The sequence below is a fragment of the Chrysemys picta genome, chromosome 1 (genome assembly GCF_011386835.1).
Source record: "Chrysemys picta bellii isolate R12L10 chromosome 1, ASM1138683v2, whole genome shotgun sequence".
Lineage (NCBI taxonomy): Eukaryota > Metazoa > Chordata > Testudines > Emydidae > Chrysemys > Chrysemys picta.
In genome coordinates, this window is record NC_088791.1 from 241905832 (window position 1) to 241926723 (window position 20892).

Genomic DNA, 20892 nt, shown 5'->3' on the forward strand with positions numbered 1-20892 from the left:
TGGTCTCATGGTTAAGGCAGTTGAACTCTGCCTAGAAGAACTGCATTCTATCCCCGCCTCTGCCACAGAGCTCTTATATGACGCTGGGCAAAATACTTACCCCAAACTTTTCACACATGGTCACTAAGTGTATATTCCTCATTTTACGAGTGCCTGACTTTAAACCCTTGGTCTGACCTGCAGAAGTGCTGAGCACTCCCAGCTGCAACCAAAGTCAATGGGAGCTGTGCTTTGAATATATAAGCTGCTATGAAATGCTAAATACTCTGAAAAATCAGGTCCTAGCTCTCTCAAATTGGACACCCAAATTTAGTTGATATTTCTTACCTTAATCTCTCCATGCCTCAGCTTGCCCGCTGTAAAATGAGGATAAACTCCCTCATCTCATAGGATTATAGTGAAAATAAATTCATTAATATTTGCAGAAGAGCACTCAGATACTGTAGCGATGAGTGCCACAGAAAAGGCTACATGAAAATTATTAGTTCTGTCTTCACAGCAGGGTCTGAACAATGTGCAATAAATAAGGCCCGGGGGTACACAGAATAAAAAGGATAAAACAAAATATTGGATAACTGCTCATTTAGTGAGTACCCTCTATCTCAATGAGGCAAAGGGGTATGTAATTTCCTAATTTTTATTTAAAAAAAAAAAACAATGGGAAAAAAATCAGAAATTTCACCAGGTAGCATCATATCCACACCCACATGCTCATCAGCAGAGTTGAAACCTTTAGATCCATCACACAGACCTCTGCCATTTGAGTTCACAGAGTAAATGATAGCAATAGTAGGTTATTGTCATCTATATGGACCAGCACTAGAGCAGGATGGGCTACTTGCCAGTGAGTTTCACAGATATTTGCTGACAATACAGGAATCTTGGGTTCCATTACAGCCTCTGGAGGGGAGTGTTCACTAGCAGGCTCTGACTCTGTCCAGTCTCCTTCTGACTCATCCCCTCCAAACTGTGCCTGTCCTAGTCCTGCACTTATCCCAACACTGACTCCTCTTCCCAAACCCATTCTCCTCATTTACCCAATTCCAGTCTCAGCTATTCTAGCTTCTGATCCCAGTCCCAGTTTCACCCCTCTCCTGCCCCAGCAAATCCCTCTTCCCTCCCCCACTCCCCAAGCTCTCTCTCAGCCTCCAGCTAACTTCCCCCTGCCCCCACATTCCTTGTCCCCCACGCTTCTCATCCAATCTCAATGCCTTCAACTCACTGAGCCCCTTGACCCAGTTTTAGTATAACCATCCCAGTTCTCCCCCTACACCCAGGCTCTTTTAAAAATCTGTCTCCTCTCCTCCCAGCCACTTCGTCGCCCATTGCCCTAGTCGACCCCTTCGCTCCAAATTCAATTTCAGTTTCTCCAATACTCCTTGTGTCCTTCCCTGGCTCCCAGACCTAGCCTCCTTACCCAGGGTCGCGGGGTATGTGTGTGTGTGTGTGTGTGTGTGTGTGTGTGTGTGAGGGGTAGGGGGGACAAGTGGGGCAATTTGCCCCAGACCCCGGTCCCCACAGGGGCCCCCACGAGAATATAGTATTCTATAGTATTGCAACTGTTTTTTTTATGGAAGGGGCCCCCGAAATTGCTTTGCCCCAGGCCCCCTGAATCCTCTGGGCGGCCCTGTCCTTGCCCAGCCAGTCCCAGTCTCTACCCCCAGGCTCCTTTTCCCTACTCGCCAAGTCCTCCCCCACAATGCTCTAGGTCTGTTTTTTGTCCCACCTGCATTTGAATCAGATGGCTTCCTCCTCTACACCAGTGGTTCTCAAAACCGCCCTTTGTTCAGGGAAAGCCCCTGGCGGGCCGGGACGGTTTGTTTACCTGCCGCGTCTGCAGGTTCGGCTGATCGCGGCTCCCACTGGCCGCGGTTCGCCGCTCTAGGCCAATGGGGGCTGCGGGAAGCAGCGCAGGCTGAGGGATGTGCTGGCCGCCACTTCCAGCAGCTCATTGGCCTGGAGCAACAAACCGCAGCCAGTGGGAGCTGCGATCGGCCGAACCTGCGGACGTGGCAGGTAAACAAACCGGTCCGGCCCACCAGGGGCTTTCCCTGAACAAGCGGTGGACCGGCTTTGAGAACCACTGCTCTACACTGCCTGGGTGTCAGCGGGGGGGTCACTGAGAGCCCAAGAGATGCAAGCTTCTTGCTCTCCATTCCAGTGCCCAGCCACACCCTGCCCAGAGAAGCTAAAAGTAGCCATTTACAGTTAAAATCTGACTTCAGCCCAGTACCCCTGGGATGTGGCATGCACAGTCTGGTCAGCACTGGGAGCTGTGAGAGGCTTGAACACGCTCAGTGAGGACAGAATCTTTGGTGATACTGTTAAGTTCTAGAAAGTATCTGCTGAGCATGTGCAAACTGTGATTTTTTTCAAAGGTTTATAACCTGGCCAAGTTTGGGCAGATTTTCATGAGGACAGTAAAGCCCTCACACAAAGGCCACTCCTCTGCCAAATTTCAAATCCCCGCTCCACAACGTGGGAGTGCTAGAGCATTTCCAAAGGAAGGTCACCAGAATTTTTGTTTAATGTAAAAAAAAGGAAAGTATTTTCTCCTAGCCTTGTTGTTAGAAATAGCTGAACAGTTTTGGCTGAAGCTTTCCAAAACAATTAAGCCTGTCATGGAAAATTTCAGCCCAGATCGTTTAAATTTAGCAAAGTTATCAACATCTGAAAACAGAGCTTTATTATGGGAAGTGTTGGGCAACCTTAATACTAGGCGGTGGTACCAGGAAGGCTGCAGAACTCCTGAGGGCTCCATACCATGGATGTACTTTTACCCAGGTCTGGGCTCAGAGTATGCACCCTTTGCAACGTATGAAATATGGACAATACAGAGCAAGTTGTTATCTCACTAGTAATGTCACTAAAGATTTGCTATCCTGACTATTGTGCTAGGAAGGTTTTCAAGCACGGAGAGCTCAGCTGACAAAAGGGCCACTTAGCGACCTTAACAATATGTGGGTGGATCTATCCTTCTGTACAGCGTGGTCAGCTGGAATCTCTCTCTCTGCATTCCCAAACTATTTTCAGTTGTACGCCCCTTTCTCAGTATACAGTAAGTAGCTGGAAACTTGGTGAATCACCCGCAATGGGAGAATATCCAGAACATATGTGTTAAACAGGAGAGTGACATTCCCCCATTCCTTTGTTTAGTTGGGTACAGATTCTTATAACCATGTTAAGCAGTACTTTGCACCAGAAGTAATCCCAAGGACTTTAATAGGACTACAATGAGTAGCATACTACACAATGTGAGTATGGATGACAAAATCTGTCCCTTTAGGAGAATAGATAAGTGACAAGGGCTATGCATCTGTTTTAATTGTAGGGCTGCAAATCTTGATTTAGAAAAAAGTCATTCTAATAAACTGATTTTATGCATGCTTATTTTGGTTCAAGATATAAGTGCAGACTTAGCATAAAAGGAAATAGGTCCCTCTACCTGTGGAAATTCATACGTGCATTTTAGGCTACTATAAACAACAGGATCTTTCTTAATTTGATGTTTTCATGCTAATAATGAGATTGTGCTAAAATAGTATGGGCATTTAATAAATCATTTCCTAGATATCATCTTTAAAATAAGTTACTGTTATATTTTATGACAACTTTCATTTATCTAGTCCCTCTATTCAACCTGAATTATATTTGTTAGGGATATTCATCCCTAAATATGCTAATTTTTTAGATTAGCAAACAAACAAGCAGTACCATGCAATTTAGATTACATGGCTATCATACAGTCCCTCTCATTTGTGTCTGTCAGCTTCAGTTCCAAACAGGTATTTGCCACTTGAATTGCTGATAGATATCCAATCTGAACACTAACATGTCCCATAAAATTTCTGCCAAATTGAATTACATTATTTATGCATTATCCTATCATTTACGTCTACCTCTGACAATACAGTTGCTGTAGTATGCTCTCTTTCAGTTTAAACTACATTACATGTGTGCTGTATAGATATATATTCAATATGCTCTTAAATGTGAAATATCGATTCTGACGAGCCTTCAAATGCACCTAACGCAATAGTAGCTAGATGCCAAATAAGGCAATTAAGGCTCACAGTCGGTTTGTCCAATTATCTATCTTAGCATTTTATACTGCTGTCCAGAATGCCCTCCGTGTAATAGCAACAGCAAAAGCAATGTCCCTAGTTAATTTCATGGAGTCTGGCGCATCTCCCTTTTTGAGGTAAAGATGGTGGTGTGGGGGTTTTTTAAGGCTGATTTGTTTCCAAGTGCATTTCTGATTTGGGTTTTTTGGGGCTTTTGTTTTTTTGTGGAGGGAGGTTGGGGGGGGGGGGAGTTTACAAGATGGAACTTTTTTAAAAGTATTTTCTGCTAGCCTTGTTCTCAGAAATAGCCTAACAGTTTTGGCTGAAGTTTTCCACAACAGTTTAGCCTGTCATGGAAAATGTCTCAGTGTTGTCTTTCTTACAGTGTCTTTTCAGAGAGGAAGTTTTTTCAGCATTCCTAAAGACAGATTCTGGATTGACAACTGGACTCTTCCTCTTCACCATTCCCAGGTTCAGCAGCTGTTATTTATTTTATTTTATTTTATTAAAACGTTTTCATTATTCTAGGAAAGATTTTGCTGAACCGTGAGCTTTGAGCAATGCCCTGATATCATTCCCAGAATTCTTTGGCTCCAGCTTCCAAAAATCTAACGCTGGGAACTGGCAGCTTCAACATTCCTGATGAACACTGCTCTTCTGGTGGATCATGACTGGACAGGTGATCTGATGCAGCTGGATCCTATCCCACTGAAAGCCTAAAAACTTTCACTAAGACCTTGAATTGGCTCTGGTAGCTTCCCATTGGATTCCAGAGGATGCAGAGCACTGGGGAGACACGGCTTTTCCTGCTTGTTGTTCTAGCTCAAGTATCCAGTAATCTTTGTGAGTTACCTCGGTATTTTCTGACTGTGATAAACACATGGACCACTATGGTTAGATCCTCATCTGAGGGAGGAAGGGTAAAGTCTCAAACCAGAGGTGGAAGGCAGCCCTTGTTGCACTGTTGCTCTCTGTGTATCCACTAGTAGTGATGAATCCAGTAAGGTCATTAGACTTCATAATGCATTGCTCACATGTATCCCTACATGTTAGTGATAAGCATCTACCAGGCATCGACAGTCACACAACAGGAAATGTGACCTCCGGGCCAAGTCATCCCTTCTTCAGGGAAATATTATGGAAGGGCCAAGAAACTGAGTTGGAATTCTGTCCCTACTACTGTAAAGGGAGGGTGACATGTACTAGCTGCTCTGAGGCTGGAATAGTACTATGCAGCCCTGCCTGGGCAGGAAGACTCCTCCTCCCCTGTCGGTTGTGGAAGCAGCATGCGGCTTGACTGGTTGGTTAAAGATTTTAAAACTTTACAACGGACAGTAATAGCACAACAGCAATTTCATTGTATCTATAACATGTGGTGGATTTTAGCGGTAAGTAAAAGTAATAGTTTTGTTTCATACAAACTCCCCATATATCTCACTGCAAAAGTCCATGCACTTGAGCATTTCGTAAACTATTGATTTAAGGGTCAAGAATCCATAACATTCACGGTAAGTCACTCTGTTATTTTATACTATGTTTCCCATGCTGTGTATTTTAAATGGTCATTGTCACTACACTAGCACAATAAATACTGCATGAAAATAGGCCTGATTATGAGGAGTGTATCTGTTTAACCATTATTTAGATAACATGTCTTTTAGGGCATTGCTAGATACACCTACCAATGAAACCTGATGAAGGTGGGTTGGGCTGTATCTTCTCTTTAGTGTTCTCCTGAATGATGTCCCAGAGCTGCCATATAAACTTGGGATGGAGAATGTAAAATGGCTGGTTTGGATTCCTCCTGCGATGCTGCACGTAAGGTGTGAACAGGTTATAGTCTGGCTTCTTATACCACTAGGGGGTGGAGGGAAAACAACCAAAAGTGAGAAACGGATCAGTCCTAGGGTGCTGCTCAATACACATTAAACAGTATAGAAAATACAACACCAGCAGCTCTGTGTTGGCACTGAAGTACGAAAGCATAGGCAGCAAGCCAGCGTGGGTTCTGGACATTTTCTTAGTGAGCCAGTCCCGAACTTGGGCTGCTCTGTTCCCTCCTACATGCATGTGCTCCCAATATGCAATTCACTCCAGTGCACAGAACCAACACAAGGCCTATGCACCATTAACAGACCCATGTTATAATTAATTAGGGGTTAAATAGGCTTAGTGCAGGACATTGGCACTGGGGTGAATTTCATTCCAAAACACCACCAGCTGCAGCAGCTCCTGGAGGAGGCAGAAAGCGCTCTGTCAGCTGCACTAAAGGGGTGTCACCCGATGAAACAGGCACACTTATCTCCAGCTGCAGAGTGCTCAGCTCTATTGCTTCCCTGGGCTCCCACTGCGAATAGCCTCCTTTTCTACAGAGCCCCTCCAAGTGACTGCAAGATGGATTTTTTTGAGGGTGGGTGATGGTGACTGCAAACAAAGGGGTTTGGGGGAGGAGGGCACCAGCAAATTAATTTGGAAGCCTGGGGACTTGTGAATAAATATATATGGTGGTGTGCTTGAGGGTCAGTGGATTTGGAAGAGACTAGGGGAGAGTATTATGTATTTTTATTTAAGTGTAGGATTTTTGTGGTGGGACATAGGGGAAAATGGAAAATATGGATGTGATTATCTACCTTTGCTCATGCCCCTCCACAAAAATCCAGCACTTTCCCTACCTGTCCCACACAGCAATTTCTCCCATATTTATTATCTAACTCTCATTTTTAAATACACAAAACAATAAGACCTCCCCCCAACTCCCTACCAATCCATCTGCCCTCAGTATCTCTTAAAATAAGTAGTCTGCTCAGGTAGAAGTGAGGGCCATTCAAAAGACTTTGCCCAGTGAATATATATCTCCATATGGAAATGGTGTGCTGTACTTGCAAGTACCACATTAAAATCTTGAGATCATTGAACTGCCTGGTAGCTATGGGCTGTAGAAGCAAACTATTTATTGTAGGTAACTTTGTCCACCGTTTTCAGCTGGTTGGGAGGAAATGAGCAAACTGAGGACTTACCACATTCAGATTTGCAGAGTAAGGAGCAGGATCCCAGGCCACTAAAATAACATCTTTATATAATGAGCTGTCAATGAAGTGATGGTTTGGATTGGTGAGAATCTGCAAACAAACACACACACACCCAAACACACACAAATGTTTTCAATGAAACCGGAGCAACGTGAATCCTCTCTCTATAAAAGAGCATGCAAAAGAATAGCACTAGTAATGCAAATGTGTACCAGAGTAAAGTCCAGGAACTCTATGAACATCAAGCATTTTGAAACATGGCACATCAGTGGCAACACAGATACACATCCATGCTTTTGTTGGATGCTCAACAAGCCAACAAAAATGGTGGGGGAGTGGGAAAAAGGGGGGTTATCATCAACCTTTTCTTGTTAAGGCTCAATGCAAGGGTTTTTTTAAACACGTAAAAAGACCTGAGCCCAATGGAAGTGCAAAAAGAATAATCAACTTCCCCAAGGGCTTCTCATCCCCCTCCACAGCGTCAGATGTTCCTAGTTATCTGGTGGCCCTGTGGACACACATAGCATCTGTACAGCTGGTGTGTGTCCAGAAAATAGTCAGGAGTTCCTCTCTGAAGTAAAAGCTTCCCTCAGCCACTTGTGTTACTTGAACCTTCAGTGAACTTTTATCAATTTTACATGTTAAGAGTTTAACCATAAGCAGCACTCATGCTTGTGTGAAGATTCAGTTCACTGAATTACAACTGTGTCCACAGTAGATCACCAGTAAGGAACATGTTATGGGTCCACCCAGAAGCCCACCAGTTGTGTGTGGACACAGCTATGTATTTTGGAAATTTAAAATTAAAATATTACTAGCCCAAACTGCACATCGGAACCTTTTCTTGGGGAGCCAGCAACTTTCACAGGAGGGCTGTGACACCAGGATCCTACTTTGGTGTTCTGTTGTTTTTAGCTTAAATAAAAGAGATCCCTCAATGAAAGTAGTTCCAAAACGGAAAATTCAACCCTTCAGAGTAAAAGACCCATCTGCTTCAATAGGAGCAAAATAATTCCATTTTTGCAATAGCAGAAATACAACTCAGAACCACTGCTGTCAATTGCCTTCTGTTTCTCTCCAATATATCTTCTCCCTAATCCTTCTGTGGCTTTCCTTTCATTCCTCCTGGCCCATCCTTTCCCTGAGCTGCTATTCCTTTGGCTCTTAACCAGATCTTGCTGATCCCTGGGTCATCCAAACCCAGGGAGGATTGGGAAGAATCACTTCAACAGTGATTAAAAACAGCATTAATTTGGCTCTAGCTGTTTTATTAATCTGCATTCCAGAGAAATGAATTCAAAACTAATTGTCATTTCCTTTTAGATTTCAATGAGCCATATTTCCTTGAGAAAAATAATTTTGTTGCCACAGCAGTATTTTCCCTACCACAAACTTTGAGCTTAAGTGACTTTTCATCAGCTTTCTACAACACCAGAAGAAGCAGTCCAAACCACCACAGTATCCCTAACCTCCCATTTCTGTGGGTAGTGTTTTTTTTAAATAATGTGAGCTCTTGTCTTCAGAGTATAAGCTTGTTAGGGCAGAGATCATGTCTTCTTTTAACTTTGCTCAGCACCTATCACATTGGGGGCACTGCCAAAAACAAATAGTTAAGAAAAGGAAAAATTTAACAATAATGCTACTAACCTGAGTTATGCAAGGTCTGCTATGACACAATTTTGAAAATGCAATAATAATTAGAATTTATATAGCATGTTTTACGTTCAAAACACTGTAAGGGCATTAACTAATTAAATCCTCACAATCCCCAGATGGGGAAACTGAAAGGAGAAAATGAAGTGGTTTGTCCAAGGCCAGAGCTTAGGAAATCAGTTTTAGCAGTTTTTGAAAACTGAAAAAAATACTTCAACCACAAGATGTCACTACAGCTCAACAAACATTAACATCTGCGGAAGAAAACTTTTTTTCTGGTTAGTTGAGGAAGTTCAGCTCAGACACATTGTCTAGTTTTCACTGAGGTTTCTGTATCTTGTATACATTTCCAACTGGACTTACAAAGAGGTGGAGTGACTTGGCCTACCAAGGTCATGCTCCAAGACAGCTAGCTCCCAGGAAAAGGTGGGGTGGGGGGTTGTAATGGAAGATAGGGGAGCTCCAGTAGCCATGCTCCTACCGGATCACAGGAACCCAGAAGCAGTATGGAGGCACAAATCCTCTGCAGTGATGACTCTGGCCTTAAGCAGATACCTTGAGATCTGCAGGCTTCATCCAAAACTTTGCAAACCCATCCTTGATCTCTTTGTCTCAGGGGAACTCTGTGATTCCAGACTCCTCAAGTTTCCTGCCTCTATGCAAGAAAACCCTGAAGGGGAGAACTGACCCTGAATGTTTCATCGGTTCTACATCATGGTTATGTCATTGGTGTGAATCACTAGTTGCTCACCAGATTATCCAACCATCTTTGTCCTTAAAATGTTTGATTTCTAAGATGTTAATTAAGCAATGTTATATTGCAGAGAAATAATAAACATATGAGTTCACAAAAGATTCTGACCTGGGAGTTAATGATGCGCATGGTCGTTTTATTTCCAACATCTTTTTCATAGCCACGTGTAGGAGCAGAATTAAATCTCAGAACTGCATCATGAGAATCTAAGGGCACAAAAGGGCTACATTTATATATTTCTTAGTAAGGTAAAACAATCTAATTTCAAGGAAAATGGATTTGTAAATTTTCCTAATCCTGGTACTGTATTCAGAGGATAAATATTCTACCATGAGGCAAAGCCCAAATCCTCTTTATCTGCCATATGTTACTACAATTGTTCAAATCCACTGGAAAAATGCAGAACAATCCAATAGTAATTCAACTTGCAATGCATATGCAGTGTAGTTGCAGCCATATCATACCTCACCCACCTTGTCTCTTGCAATGTATACAGATTTACCCTAATTGGATAAAATTAGAATGGAAAGTTTATTAGTCCACACAATTTTGCATATTATTTCTACTGCAGTATATTAAAACAAATACTTCATGCAAAGATGCATTAAACTAGGTCAGTATGCAGCTATGTAGTGATCATCACTGCTTAGATACAGAGGTTTATAATGACAGGTTTCAGAGTAGCAGCCGTGTTAGTCTGTATCCGCAAAAAGAAGAACAGGAGTACTTGTGGCACCTTAGAGACTAACAAATTTATTAGAGCATAAGCTTTCGTGGACTACAGCCCACTTCTTCGGAAGAAGTGGGCTGTAGTCCACGAAAGCTTATACTCTAATAAATTTGTTAGTCTCTAAGGTGCCACAAGTACTCCTGTTCTTCTTTTTTTAGAGGTTTATAATAGGCTTATATTTTATAAAGCAGAATTCTGTCCCCCAAACCTGCAAATCCAACCTCATCCCCCAAATCAGTGCAGCTCTTGTGGAATCTGAGGGTGAGCAGAGTTGTCAGCACACGGGCCCTATTCCTCCACAGCAACTTTAGGGCCCTCTCTGGCTTCCCGGCAGCTGGGCTCCAATAGAGCTGCACTGCTAGGGCTTTCCCACAAACTGGAGTTGTGCAATTAGGAAGAGGAGTTCTGTATAACAGACAACTGACTTTGGCCCCAATTCAGCAAAGTGGTCAACCATATGCTTATCTTTAAGCACATGCTTAAATCCTATTGATTTCAGCTTAAGTACTTTGCTGGATTGAAGCTTCCGTCAGTATTGTCTTTGTGAGCATTCCTTACTGCTTATGTAGATTTCAGAAGAGGTTGGAAGGGGGTGCAGAGGAATGATGAGAAAGGGGGTCAGTGAGAATGGCACCCCCACTACAGACAGTACTCTCTTACTTTCACACCTGGCCCTAGGATCTACATGAGTTTTCTCCCTTCTGCCTATGGAGAGAGGGGGGATCATCTAGGCCAAAGTATGCTACCCACCTCATCTCATGTGATGGTTTAACTGATGAGTACAATGAGTTACTATAACAGTTATTAATTTAACTATATTTAAAATGCACCCATCCATAGCTCTGGGCACAGCTACAAAATCATTCCACATGGAGCCCAGCGTTCACTTTGCATACTACGCTGGTCCCACCCACATTAACTCTCCCCTTTTCACCCAGGCCGTCGGCCTGGAAAAATAGTGGAGAGCTACTGCAGTGCAGTGCGACCTGAAGATCAACACATTCCAACTCTGAGGTCACTGGAACGACTTGTGGGAATGTGAGATTCGGGACTGAGCCGTACGGGCCCGAATCTGCAAGGTGCTGAGCTCCCCAGCTCCTTCTGGTACCAAGCAGGGAGGGGTGTACATCTCTGTGCACCGTGCAATGGCCTCACATATTCTGGCTCAAAAGATTTTGGCCCCTTCCACCCAAACATGAGTGGCCTGATTTTTTTCCCCAGAAGCGTCAATGGGAGCTGCAGGCTCAGCACCTCTGAAAATTAAACCCCTTACATTTAGGTGCCTAAATATGGGATTTTAGGACCCTAACTTTAGGTGTCCAGGTTTGAACGTTTTGACCACAATCTTGTAACCACAGGGAGTTATACAGTTCACTGTTTGTTAACACCATTTAGCAGCGTCTTAAAACTTCCCACATCTATCAGTGCTGGCTTTTATATCACGTGTAAAAACCTTTTCTTTTAAAAGAAAAGTAAACTGGGGTGCAGTTTAACACTTGTATTAGCTGCTTTTAAGAGGAGTGATTTTAAACCTTGTGAAGTATTTTGAGGTATCCAGGATAAAGCTATAAAATGACTGATTACTATTCACATGTTAAGGGGAAAATAAAACCTCCACACGACTTCACAACAGAATGTGATGCTGCCAAAACAGTTGTGCTTGCCATTAAATAACATGATCTACAATTAAAGTGTTTACAGTTGCAACATCTATTTTCTTTCAAAAACAGCTATGATGAGAGTCCAAAAAGCGAAGAGCAAATTAAAGTCTATGACAGCATTTCTAATAGGAACACAGAAGAGGGAGCTAAAGGGCTATTAATAAAAAGTCCCTGTGAGCCTCTTTTATCCATTTTTTGCTTCTGGAAAGATATCTAATTACAACCCTGATATGCGTATCACAAACTACGAGAAGGCGCGTGCAACCTGGAGCTGCACCCCATGTTCTTCCATCAGAAGATCTCTTCCTTTCTAGTTGGTCTCTCTTCAGGATTGAAAATCTGTGCCTGGGGAAGGAGAAGCTTGGGGGCAGAAAGGCTGATGGCAGGGCCAGCATCACCATTCCACCACACGCTATGTGTGCAGCATGCTATATCCCACACCCTGACTCCAATGGAGCATTTCCAAATAGCTGGAGTGGGCATTAGAACCGGTGCAGCAGAACAGGGGCCTTGCATGGTTTGCTCTAGCATTCATCAGATGCCCAAAGATGTACAGGTTCTGTGACCAAGCACTCCGCTAAGCCCTGACTGCCTGACAGAAAGTTCTGGAGGGGGCTTCTGAGAGAAACCTTAATTTTAATTTCCCTGTTCCTTTCCCACAGGCTTTTCCGATGGAGGGGTTTGAAATATTTGACGAAGGCCTTATTAATGGTGGCATTTCAAACCTGTAACTTTTACTGGGACTCTTCCATTCAGGAGAGACACAGCAGGTGAACATTCCCAATTAAACTAAAGGCTCCACAAGAATACAGAGTGAGTGGCATGAGGCTGCCATGACCAGAATTGTTATGAGGGAAAGCTTAGTGCCATGGAGTCAAATGGGCACTGAAGGCACCACAACGCCAGGGTGACCACCCAACACCACACCGAAAATACCTGTGCTGGTTTGAGACTCTGACACTAAAGGATTTTGCTTCATTTCAGTGACAGCACACAGTGGGAGGAAGGAATTGTTGAGCTATTTCACCTCAGAGGTTTCTAAATCAGTGGGACTTCTCATGAAATTGGGGGTTACTCAGTTTTGATTTTAGCTGCCGGCTGGCAGGGCACTTGTGCTGTGCTGGAAGCCCATTAGAGTAGTTTGATAATGACAGCGGTTCTAATAGATCACAGAGATTTAAGGGAAACCCGTGGCAAAGAGACAGAGCGGTAAGATGAAGCAGGTATGAAGATGAGAAATCCTGGATGATGGGAGGAATTACTAGTGTACATCCAAAGATTTCTACGGAAAGTTGGGAGAGATAATTCTTGGTGCTCCAGAAGCAAATGGAGGAAATTTGATGCATATATTTCTTCCTTCTCTTGATCCTTTTAACATATTATGATTGTGTCACATCAGTAAAGAAATCCTAAGACAACAAACAAAACAAAAGCTTTTCCTTACACTGTACTAATGTATAGACAGAAATACAATGAAGATTTTAAAAATGAAAGCCTGAGAATAAAACTAACCTGTTAAGGAAGTAAACATGCATCACACCAATATGTAAAACTGTCACAGTTCTATTAAACTCAATGCATTCTTTGTGCCCCAAACCATAATAAAATAAATAAAAGGACGTCACCCTCTTAAAATGAATGACTACCATGGGCCTGATTTTCTCTCAGTTATACTGGTGTCATACAGGAGTACTCCACTGAAGTCTATGGAGTTATACGGATGTAAAACTGGGGAGAGAGAAGAATAAGGATCATCAGGCTTATCCCTGAAAAAGGATGGACCCTTTGATAGATGAACACACACACACTTATGAGTGAGATGCATTTTCACCCACCTATTTCATCCCCTAGAGAAGAGTTCAGTATTGCACCAGCAGACATAACTACGGCACAGCTTCCGAAGCCATGTGGATATAGTTTGCCCAGTGGAATTTGAGGAACGTGCTTTTCCCATCCAAGAGCTGAAAAGGGGTCCTCCTTGCCATCTATTGTTTTCACATGCACCCTGTCCTTGAGCTCACAGATGAGCTGGTCTCCTGTCAGTCTGGAGTTTCGTCGTTTCCCTTTGAACCGCACCCCATGCTTGTTGGTGTTCAGATAGTCTTTCATAGCTTTCTGCAGGCGAGGGGTCAGCATCTTGGAGGAGATATCCCCTTTCCAAAGCCTATAAAGGAAGGATTTTGACATTGTGGAATATAACCCATCCCAATCATCAGACTCATCAAACAGCTGGCTTCTCCTGCGTGTTGGGTTTCTTTTCTTTGTTCTTTTCTCATGGGTCCATTTTTCCTGTAAAACATTTTCCTTCTGATCATCCTCATTGGGAGAGATGAATTTCACTAGCTCTTGAATGTTGCTGTGTTGCTGAGGCTGGCCAGCAGCAAATAAATAGTTGTCATCCCCTTGATAGAAAGCATATTTTGATTTTCTCCCTACCTGGGAAGGAAAAAACTCTTCTTCATTTTCAAAGCCATCCTCTAGATCAATCCACTTTTTAATGCTTCCGGTCCCCGATTTAAATGAATCTAAGAGATCTTCGTTAAGAAGCACCTCGTTCCTATCTATGGTTTCAGAGGATGATGGATCATGTATTGCTCCCATAATAACTCTCTGCTTGCCCTGAATGGGCAGGAGCCTCTTCGTCTCAATGTAAGAGAAGGAACTTGGAACTGGTTCAGCAGTGTTGCTATCTGTAAAATAGATGAAGATCACCAAGAAAAGGAGACCCCATGCAAATAGCCCAAACAGCATTAGTTGTTTCCATTGCTTCAAGTTAGGTTTCATGGCAATGCCTGTACCAACTCTTCTGTGCCTTGAAGTATTGGTGAAGGGGAATGAAACCTGAAAAGAATATCAAATATTAATCAAGAGCTGTTCTGAAAACAAAGAAAACGTAGAAGTATATTTAAAAGTTCTGGGAGGAGTAGGCTCAGTGCATACACAGCAGCGTGAGAGTCTCAGGGGAAGAAACAAACATAGGCGCTCAGGGACACCATATAGGTAACACATTTTGGCTCCATCCGCATGGTGACAGCTGCTGGCTACAGAAGCAGTCTCTGGTGGCCAGTTTATAGAGCAACATTGGAACCTGACCTAAAGGAGATAATTTACCTGTCGGCTTCTGTTGTACCCAATACACCAACATGATTAAAAACAAAATTGATGTGCATTATGGAGAAAGTCTAGCTCCCTCCTCTATGGCCATGGAAGGCCCTCTGCAGTCGAACCACTATGATTCTTCAGTATAAAGGTCAAGGAATTATGTAGGCAGTGCACAGAGCCTCTGCATAGTACAGAAGAGCCTTGCTGTGCAAGGGGCTAGTGAGGGGAGGCTCATAGGCAGACTGGAATGGGGGCCTTATTCATTTACATGGGATACCTCCATTTTTATATGGTTGAATTATGCAAGTGGATGTACACACCGGCTGCAAGTTGTTCTACAAACTATTCAGCAACATATTAGCCTCAGGCTGTGCTGAACCTCAGCATGAATTTCAAATATGGATGGGTCTTACTGCAGACTTTGAGCCCAATTCTTCTCTCACACGGGTATAAATCAGAAATGACTCATGTGAAGTCAATGGCGTTACACTGGAGGAAAGCCAGCGCAAGTGAGAGAAGAATTAGGCCCACTACTCCCACACAAACAGAAATATGCTGCATGTAGCAATATGCTGGCGGCCCATTTGTATTTTGAAGGACAAATTTTATTTGTCAAAGAATAATATCGAGCACAGTGTAGTGTGTCTATTTCAGCTGTGTCATCTCATGCTTATACTACTACTTCCATAGCCTGATTATCCAATGTTGCACCGGTTTTACACTGATGTATCTCCACTGAAATTTTCCTCAGCTGGTGTAAATTGGTGTTGCTTCATTGCACCACCTGATCTGGCCCAATGGCTTTAAAACCAGTGTAGTCCAGCAGAATATCAGGTTCTTTATATGCAAAACAACTGTCTTTTTCACATCCCCTGTACGACACATTCTGTAGTATTAGTGGAAAGAACAGAGTGGATTTTTGGATGCCAAGATGGGATGCCAAGAGTTAGCCTATTTCTAAAAGATAGAACTGATGGGACAAGCCACTAAATATACAGCTCAAGGACAGTAATAGACTTAAAAAAAAAAAAAAAAAAAAACAGGTATAGACTTGGAAATTTGCACTTTATCCACGACGCTGGGATTGTGGAGGAATTTTAGGGACAAAATCCTGGAAAAATGAAGTAAAATCTGAGTCACAGGACTTTACTCCAAGGAAAATACACTGCAGGGCTGATGGCTCGTCACAGACATTAGGACATTCTTTACCACTCAGCTGACCAGCAACAAGAGAGCATATTACGGCAGGGTGGAGCAGAGGATCAGCCCATACATCCAGACACACATAGGGAGGATGCAGTAATGCAAGTGGGGCTTTGCAGATGCTAAGACCCGGGGGTGCCAATCACCCAACTTAACTGTGCAGTAAAGCTATTTCCTATTTTTCTAGTCTAGGCAAAGCCTCGAGCAGCAGAAGAGCAGCTGACTTGGGGCCTTACAAATGTCCAAGTAGAGACACAATATCACAGTGTCACAGCTGAATGGCCAAGTTTCACTGCAAACAAACTTACTTCTAATACACGGAAGAAATTCATCAGTGTAACAGTGAACACTTAATTCCCATGCTCCGCATACACTCAGCTTCGGTTATACAAAACACCTGGAAAAATACCTATTAGGCAAACTGACCCATTTCCTTCCCCCCACTCTGTCAGTACAAAACAAGTCTCATGAGTGCTGTTTCCAGTTTGAAAAGACTCAAGGCTATTTCTGTCAGGAGACTGCTTACAATATGATTGTTGTGTAACTTAGATCTGCACTGAAGTTATTCTAACCGGCCCACTCAGTGTTCAAATGATTTGCATTTGTTAATCAGCATTCTTTGCCTGTCTGAACCACTCTCATCCCTTTTTATAATTTTCCCTGCTGGTTTCCATCCACCCTCCACTTTTCAACGACTGCCTTCCGGACAGCACACGTTACCCTTTGCTCACTCAGGTGTTCCTCTAGCTGTGTATACATTTCATGTTTATAGTGTTGGTCCCAGAATATGAGAGAGAGAAACGGTTGGTGAGCTAATGTCTTTTATTGGTCCAACTTTGGTGAAAGAGACTCAGGCATACACAGAGGTTTTCTTCCAGTCTGGGAGCTCTGTTTAAGGTCAAACATTTGTCTCACCAGTGGAAATTGGTCCAATAAAAGATTATCTTGATTATCACTTCAAAAGTTTTTTTTCTCTTACTTAATTGGCCTCTCAGAGTTGGTAAGACAACTTCCACCTGTTCATGCTCTCTGTATGTGTGTGTGTGTGTGTATATATATATATATCCTCCATTCTATGCATCCGAAGAAGTGGGATGTAGCCCACAAAAGCTTATGCTCAAATAAATTTGTTAGTCTCTAAGGTGCCACAAGTACTCCTGTTCTTTTTACAGTGGAGAATGTAATTAGAAGGTAAGATAGTTTCTTCTTCAGCAAAGGTAAGTGTCTCCCTCTGGCACCCCTGTAGCTCAAGATCTTATCTTGCTGCATCTCTCCTGAGTGGTGGGCATGTCTAAGCATTAGCTGATGTCTAAGCTCCAACTCCCATCTGGAAAGTTTTTGTCTTTAGCCAGTTTGCTTGCATGAAAGCCAGTTGAAACTCTCTCTCAGGTCAGGGGGTCATTTATTTATTTAATAAAATACTAACAATGTATGGACAACAAAAGGCAAAACCATGTCTATTTTTTAAATTTCCAGAAAATGACCCTAATTCTCAATCAAAATTTTTCCAATGAAAGCCTCAGTCTATGGGAGGTGTAACTTTGTTCTGCTAAGATTCAAATTACGGTGTGCTGCCTCTCTGCTGTAACTCCCATTGTTTCCTAACAAGGGGCACTTTCAGTTTTTCTAAGCCAAGCCTCCTGACTATTTATTAAAGGAGAAGAGATGGGTGAAGGAGATCTCTTTGGAACATTCCTCCCTTTCAAGGTTGCCTATTGTTAAATTAATCTGCATAGACCTCAGCAGCTAAGAGGTCGGCATGGTTCAAGTTGATGTTCTAAGTTTTGCACTGTTATGTTAAACAGGGTTTTTCTTGGCTGCAGTTTTACAAAGAGCAGGTCACCTTGGGGTTATTTGGGATACTGAATGTTAGTTGCAGGCAGACATTCCCAGGGTGCCGGAAATCAGACTAAGTTTATTTCATGGAACCTTTACGTAGCCTGAGTAGACAGGACGTGCTTCTTTAGTCAGCTAATTCCATGGTATTAAGAAACCTCTGGCATGAGTCAAGACAGCTGGAGGCTGCATTTCTAGGGTAGAGAAACACACACACACACACACACTTTTGTGAGGGGGGTGCCAAATTATTTTTAGCATTCTCACAGTTGCTGCACAGGCCTGTACAGTAGGCAGAAAAACTGACAGACCCCTGGGGATGGTGTCTGCCAAAAATATATATTGGTTTGTTTATGGCAAAGGAACTTGTCTATTGGCTATAATTAGGCCTTCTAATTAATGAATTGCTCTTGGACAGCTTTCTTGTTAGTATCTTTAATCATTATTTGCCAGATAAGTCAACTGTATTCAGTATTTCTTGTGGCAATGAAAAACAGTTCCTTTTTGTTTCTGCAGGGTCATCTAAATAATGCAGTGCTAATATATCTATAACGTTACTTTGTGTGCTTTGCATCAGATTGCCCCCTCCCAGGGAACACCAAAATGGGGAAGAGAGATGGGCAATATTACCAACTCCAAGCTTTCAATAATCATGAATCAGGCTCCCAAAAGTTATTAGACTGACTTAAAAATAATGAACTTTTAAAAATAATAATTTTTTTGGGGGGAGGGGTGTTGCCTTCTGGCGCTTGGGCATCTATAAGGTTCATGATGTCAAGCTATTCTCTGATTCTGGCAGCTGGGACTTTAAGAAAATCACCAAATATTGTGGGAATTGCGGTAAAGTCACTAGAGTTGGCAACACTACAAGCTGGAGAAAATCTCAGTGAGGTTTCTGTTGAGGATCATTTCCTAGATTATTCTGCAGGACAGGGGGACTTGGCTGCATAAACCCCGGGGTTTCAGTGGAGACCAGAACCATTCACATGGAGGCTTTATGCTTCTGATACCCACTCACCCTTTACCACCTCCCTACAGGTAGTTGGCATTGGAGCCAAGCTGCCAGGAACTTCTCTACCATCACTGTTCCTGGAGCTTCATCAAATGAACTCCACAGGGCAGAGACTACTCAACTTAGAAGCTAACGTAGCCTGGGCTGGCAGGGGGAAAATACATGTGACACTCCCATCTTTGCCCCACGTGTGGCTCCCCAGCTATATGGAATGCTCTTCAGTAGATCTAGGAACAGAGGGAACAGTGCTGCAGAGTGACCCCATCTGCCAGCTAAAATGTCAAGCAGCCCCATCTATCACAACCACCAGCACTCACTTTCATAATCTCCATAATAGCCACATCTGATTCTCACTAATATTAAACATCAAGGGTGAAATCCTGGCCCCTGCTGAAATAAATGAGAAGACTCCCATTGAAGTCAATGGGGCCAGGATTTCCTTTCCTTTCCTAAATTTCCTTTCCTAACTGTGGGCTCAACCAGGGACAGACGACCTCTCCATCTTTCATAAAACTATTTACAGTCCCATTCCAGTTGTGGTGACATAATGAAGAGCTATGTCAAGTATGCGAGAGCTCTAGATGGCTCACCTATGGATAAAAGAAGAAAGGTGATGGTATGCAACCTTTACATACATATACATGCCACCCAGGCAGCAGAAAGCCAATCAGCCCTTGGTGCAACTTGGTAGAACTTAGAGCAGGTTTGACAGGGCTTTAAGTTCCACCAGCTGGTAGTGGGGCTGAAGTCCTTGGGCTTTGGGCCGCCCACCCGGGGCGGCGGACTTGAGCAGGCTCAGGTCTCGGTCCCCCCTCCTGTGGTCGTATAGTAATTTTTGTTGTCAGAAGGCAGTTGTGGTGCAATCAAGTTTGAGAACCCTTGGGCCAGAGAACAGCACAGAGGGCAGGGGGAGAGAAGCTGGTGGCAGAGACTGTGACAGTGCAGGGCAAACAGGCAGCCAATGAGACAGAAAGCGCCCCCAGTTTCATTTTTTGTTTTTTTTTGTTTTTAGCAACAGCCAACATCCAGAAACTGTGACAACTGGGGATGGGAGAGGGACACGATGCATCTCGGCTGGGCTTCTTCCTGTCCTATTGGTGCCAGCACCAGTTGCACTGGGGGAGTTCCTGCTGCTCTGGAGCAGGGCTGACTTCACCCATGTGTGTCCTACTCTGCTTTTCTTTAGCTTATGTCATTTGGCAGAAGGAGGCCACTGATGCCTTAGGCCCATGGAAAAGGAATCCCCACATTACAATCTGGGTGAATTGCAGGACCCTAGCTGTGTGTCTCCCTGCCACTCCCAAAGGGCTGGCTCAATCCCAAGGAGGTGCTTCACTGGTCCCCACAGCCCAGGTGTATGAGGAAGGGAGAAATCATTGGGCCTGGTGGGTAAAGTATTAAATCAGATTTCTTCCTTGCTCTGAGTTCTCTGATGGACTTGTTGGTTTGTATTTGAAACAGAATGCATATTTTTATCATAAGCCTCCATAGGGGTGTTATTTGACACACAGTAGTAACTGTTGATGAGAGAGGAAATTCTAAAACACAAGTGCACTGGCACAGTGTGACCAATCATTTAGAGCACAAGCAGGAAACTGTACCCATTTTCAATCCTCTCTGATTTTCTGTGGAACTGATTCCCCCTGCCCACTCCTTTCAATTTAGAAAAGTGAATGAATTTCTTTTCTCCTGCAAAACCGCAGTTCAAAGCAGCATGCTCCTGTATTCTGACCTCAGGTTTAACCAAGCATGACTGCAGGAATCTTCTATAGCATTGCAGCTAGAAATATAGGAGGGAGGGAAATAAATGGCCCATTCAATAGAAGGAAAATACTCAACCAGCATATT

At 43.2% G+C, this 20892-nt stretch overlaps 1 protein-coding gene across 8 annotated transcripts in view; it reads right to left on the bottom strand.

Moving 5' to 3' along the window:
• The window catches only part of ST6GAL2 (ST6 beta-galactoside alpha-2,6-sialyltransferase 2), a 260421-nt gene that overhangs the window by 18004 nt on the left and 221525 nt on the right, over window positions 1-20892 (bottom strand). For 5 of the 8 annotated variants that reach the window (XM_005306968.5, XM_005306969.4, XM_042854375.2 and 2 more), the window contains 4 exons: window positions 13727-14732; window positions 9609-9706; window positions 7082-7183; window positions 5747-5921 (listed from right to left, as the gene is read on the bottom strand). In XM_005306968.5, coding sequence (XP_005307025.2) covers window positions 5747-5921; window positions 7082-7183; window positions 9609-9706; window positions 13727-14675 — 1324 coding nt within the window. In that variant the 5' untranslated portion in view covers window positions 14676-14732. The remainder of the gene's footprint in view (window positions 1-5746; window positions 5922-7081; window positions 7184-9608; window positions 9707-13726; window positions 14733-20892) is intronic. The other 3 variants (XM_008166759.4, XM_042854385.2, XM_042854394.2) reach the window with 1 other exon arrangement.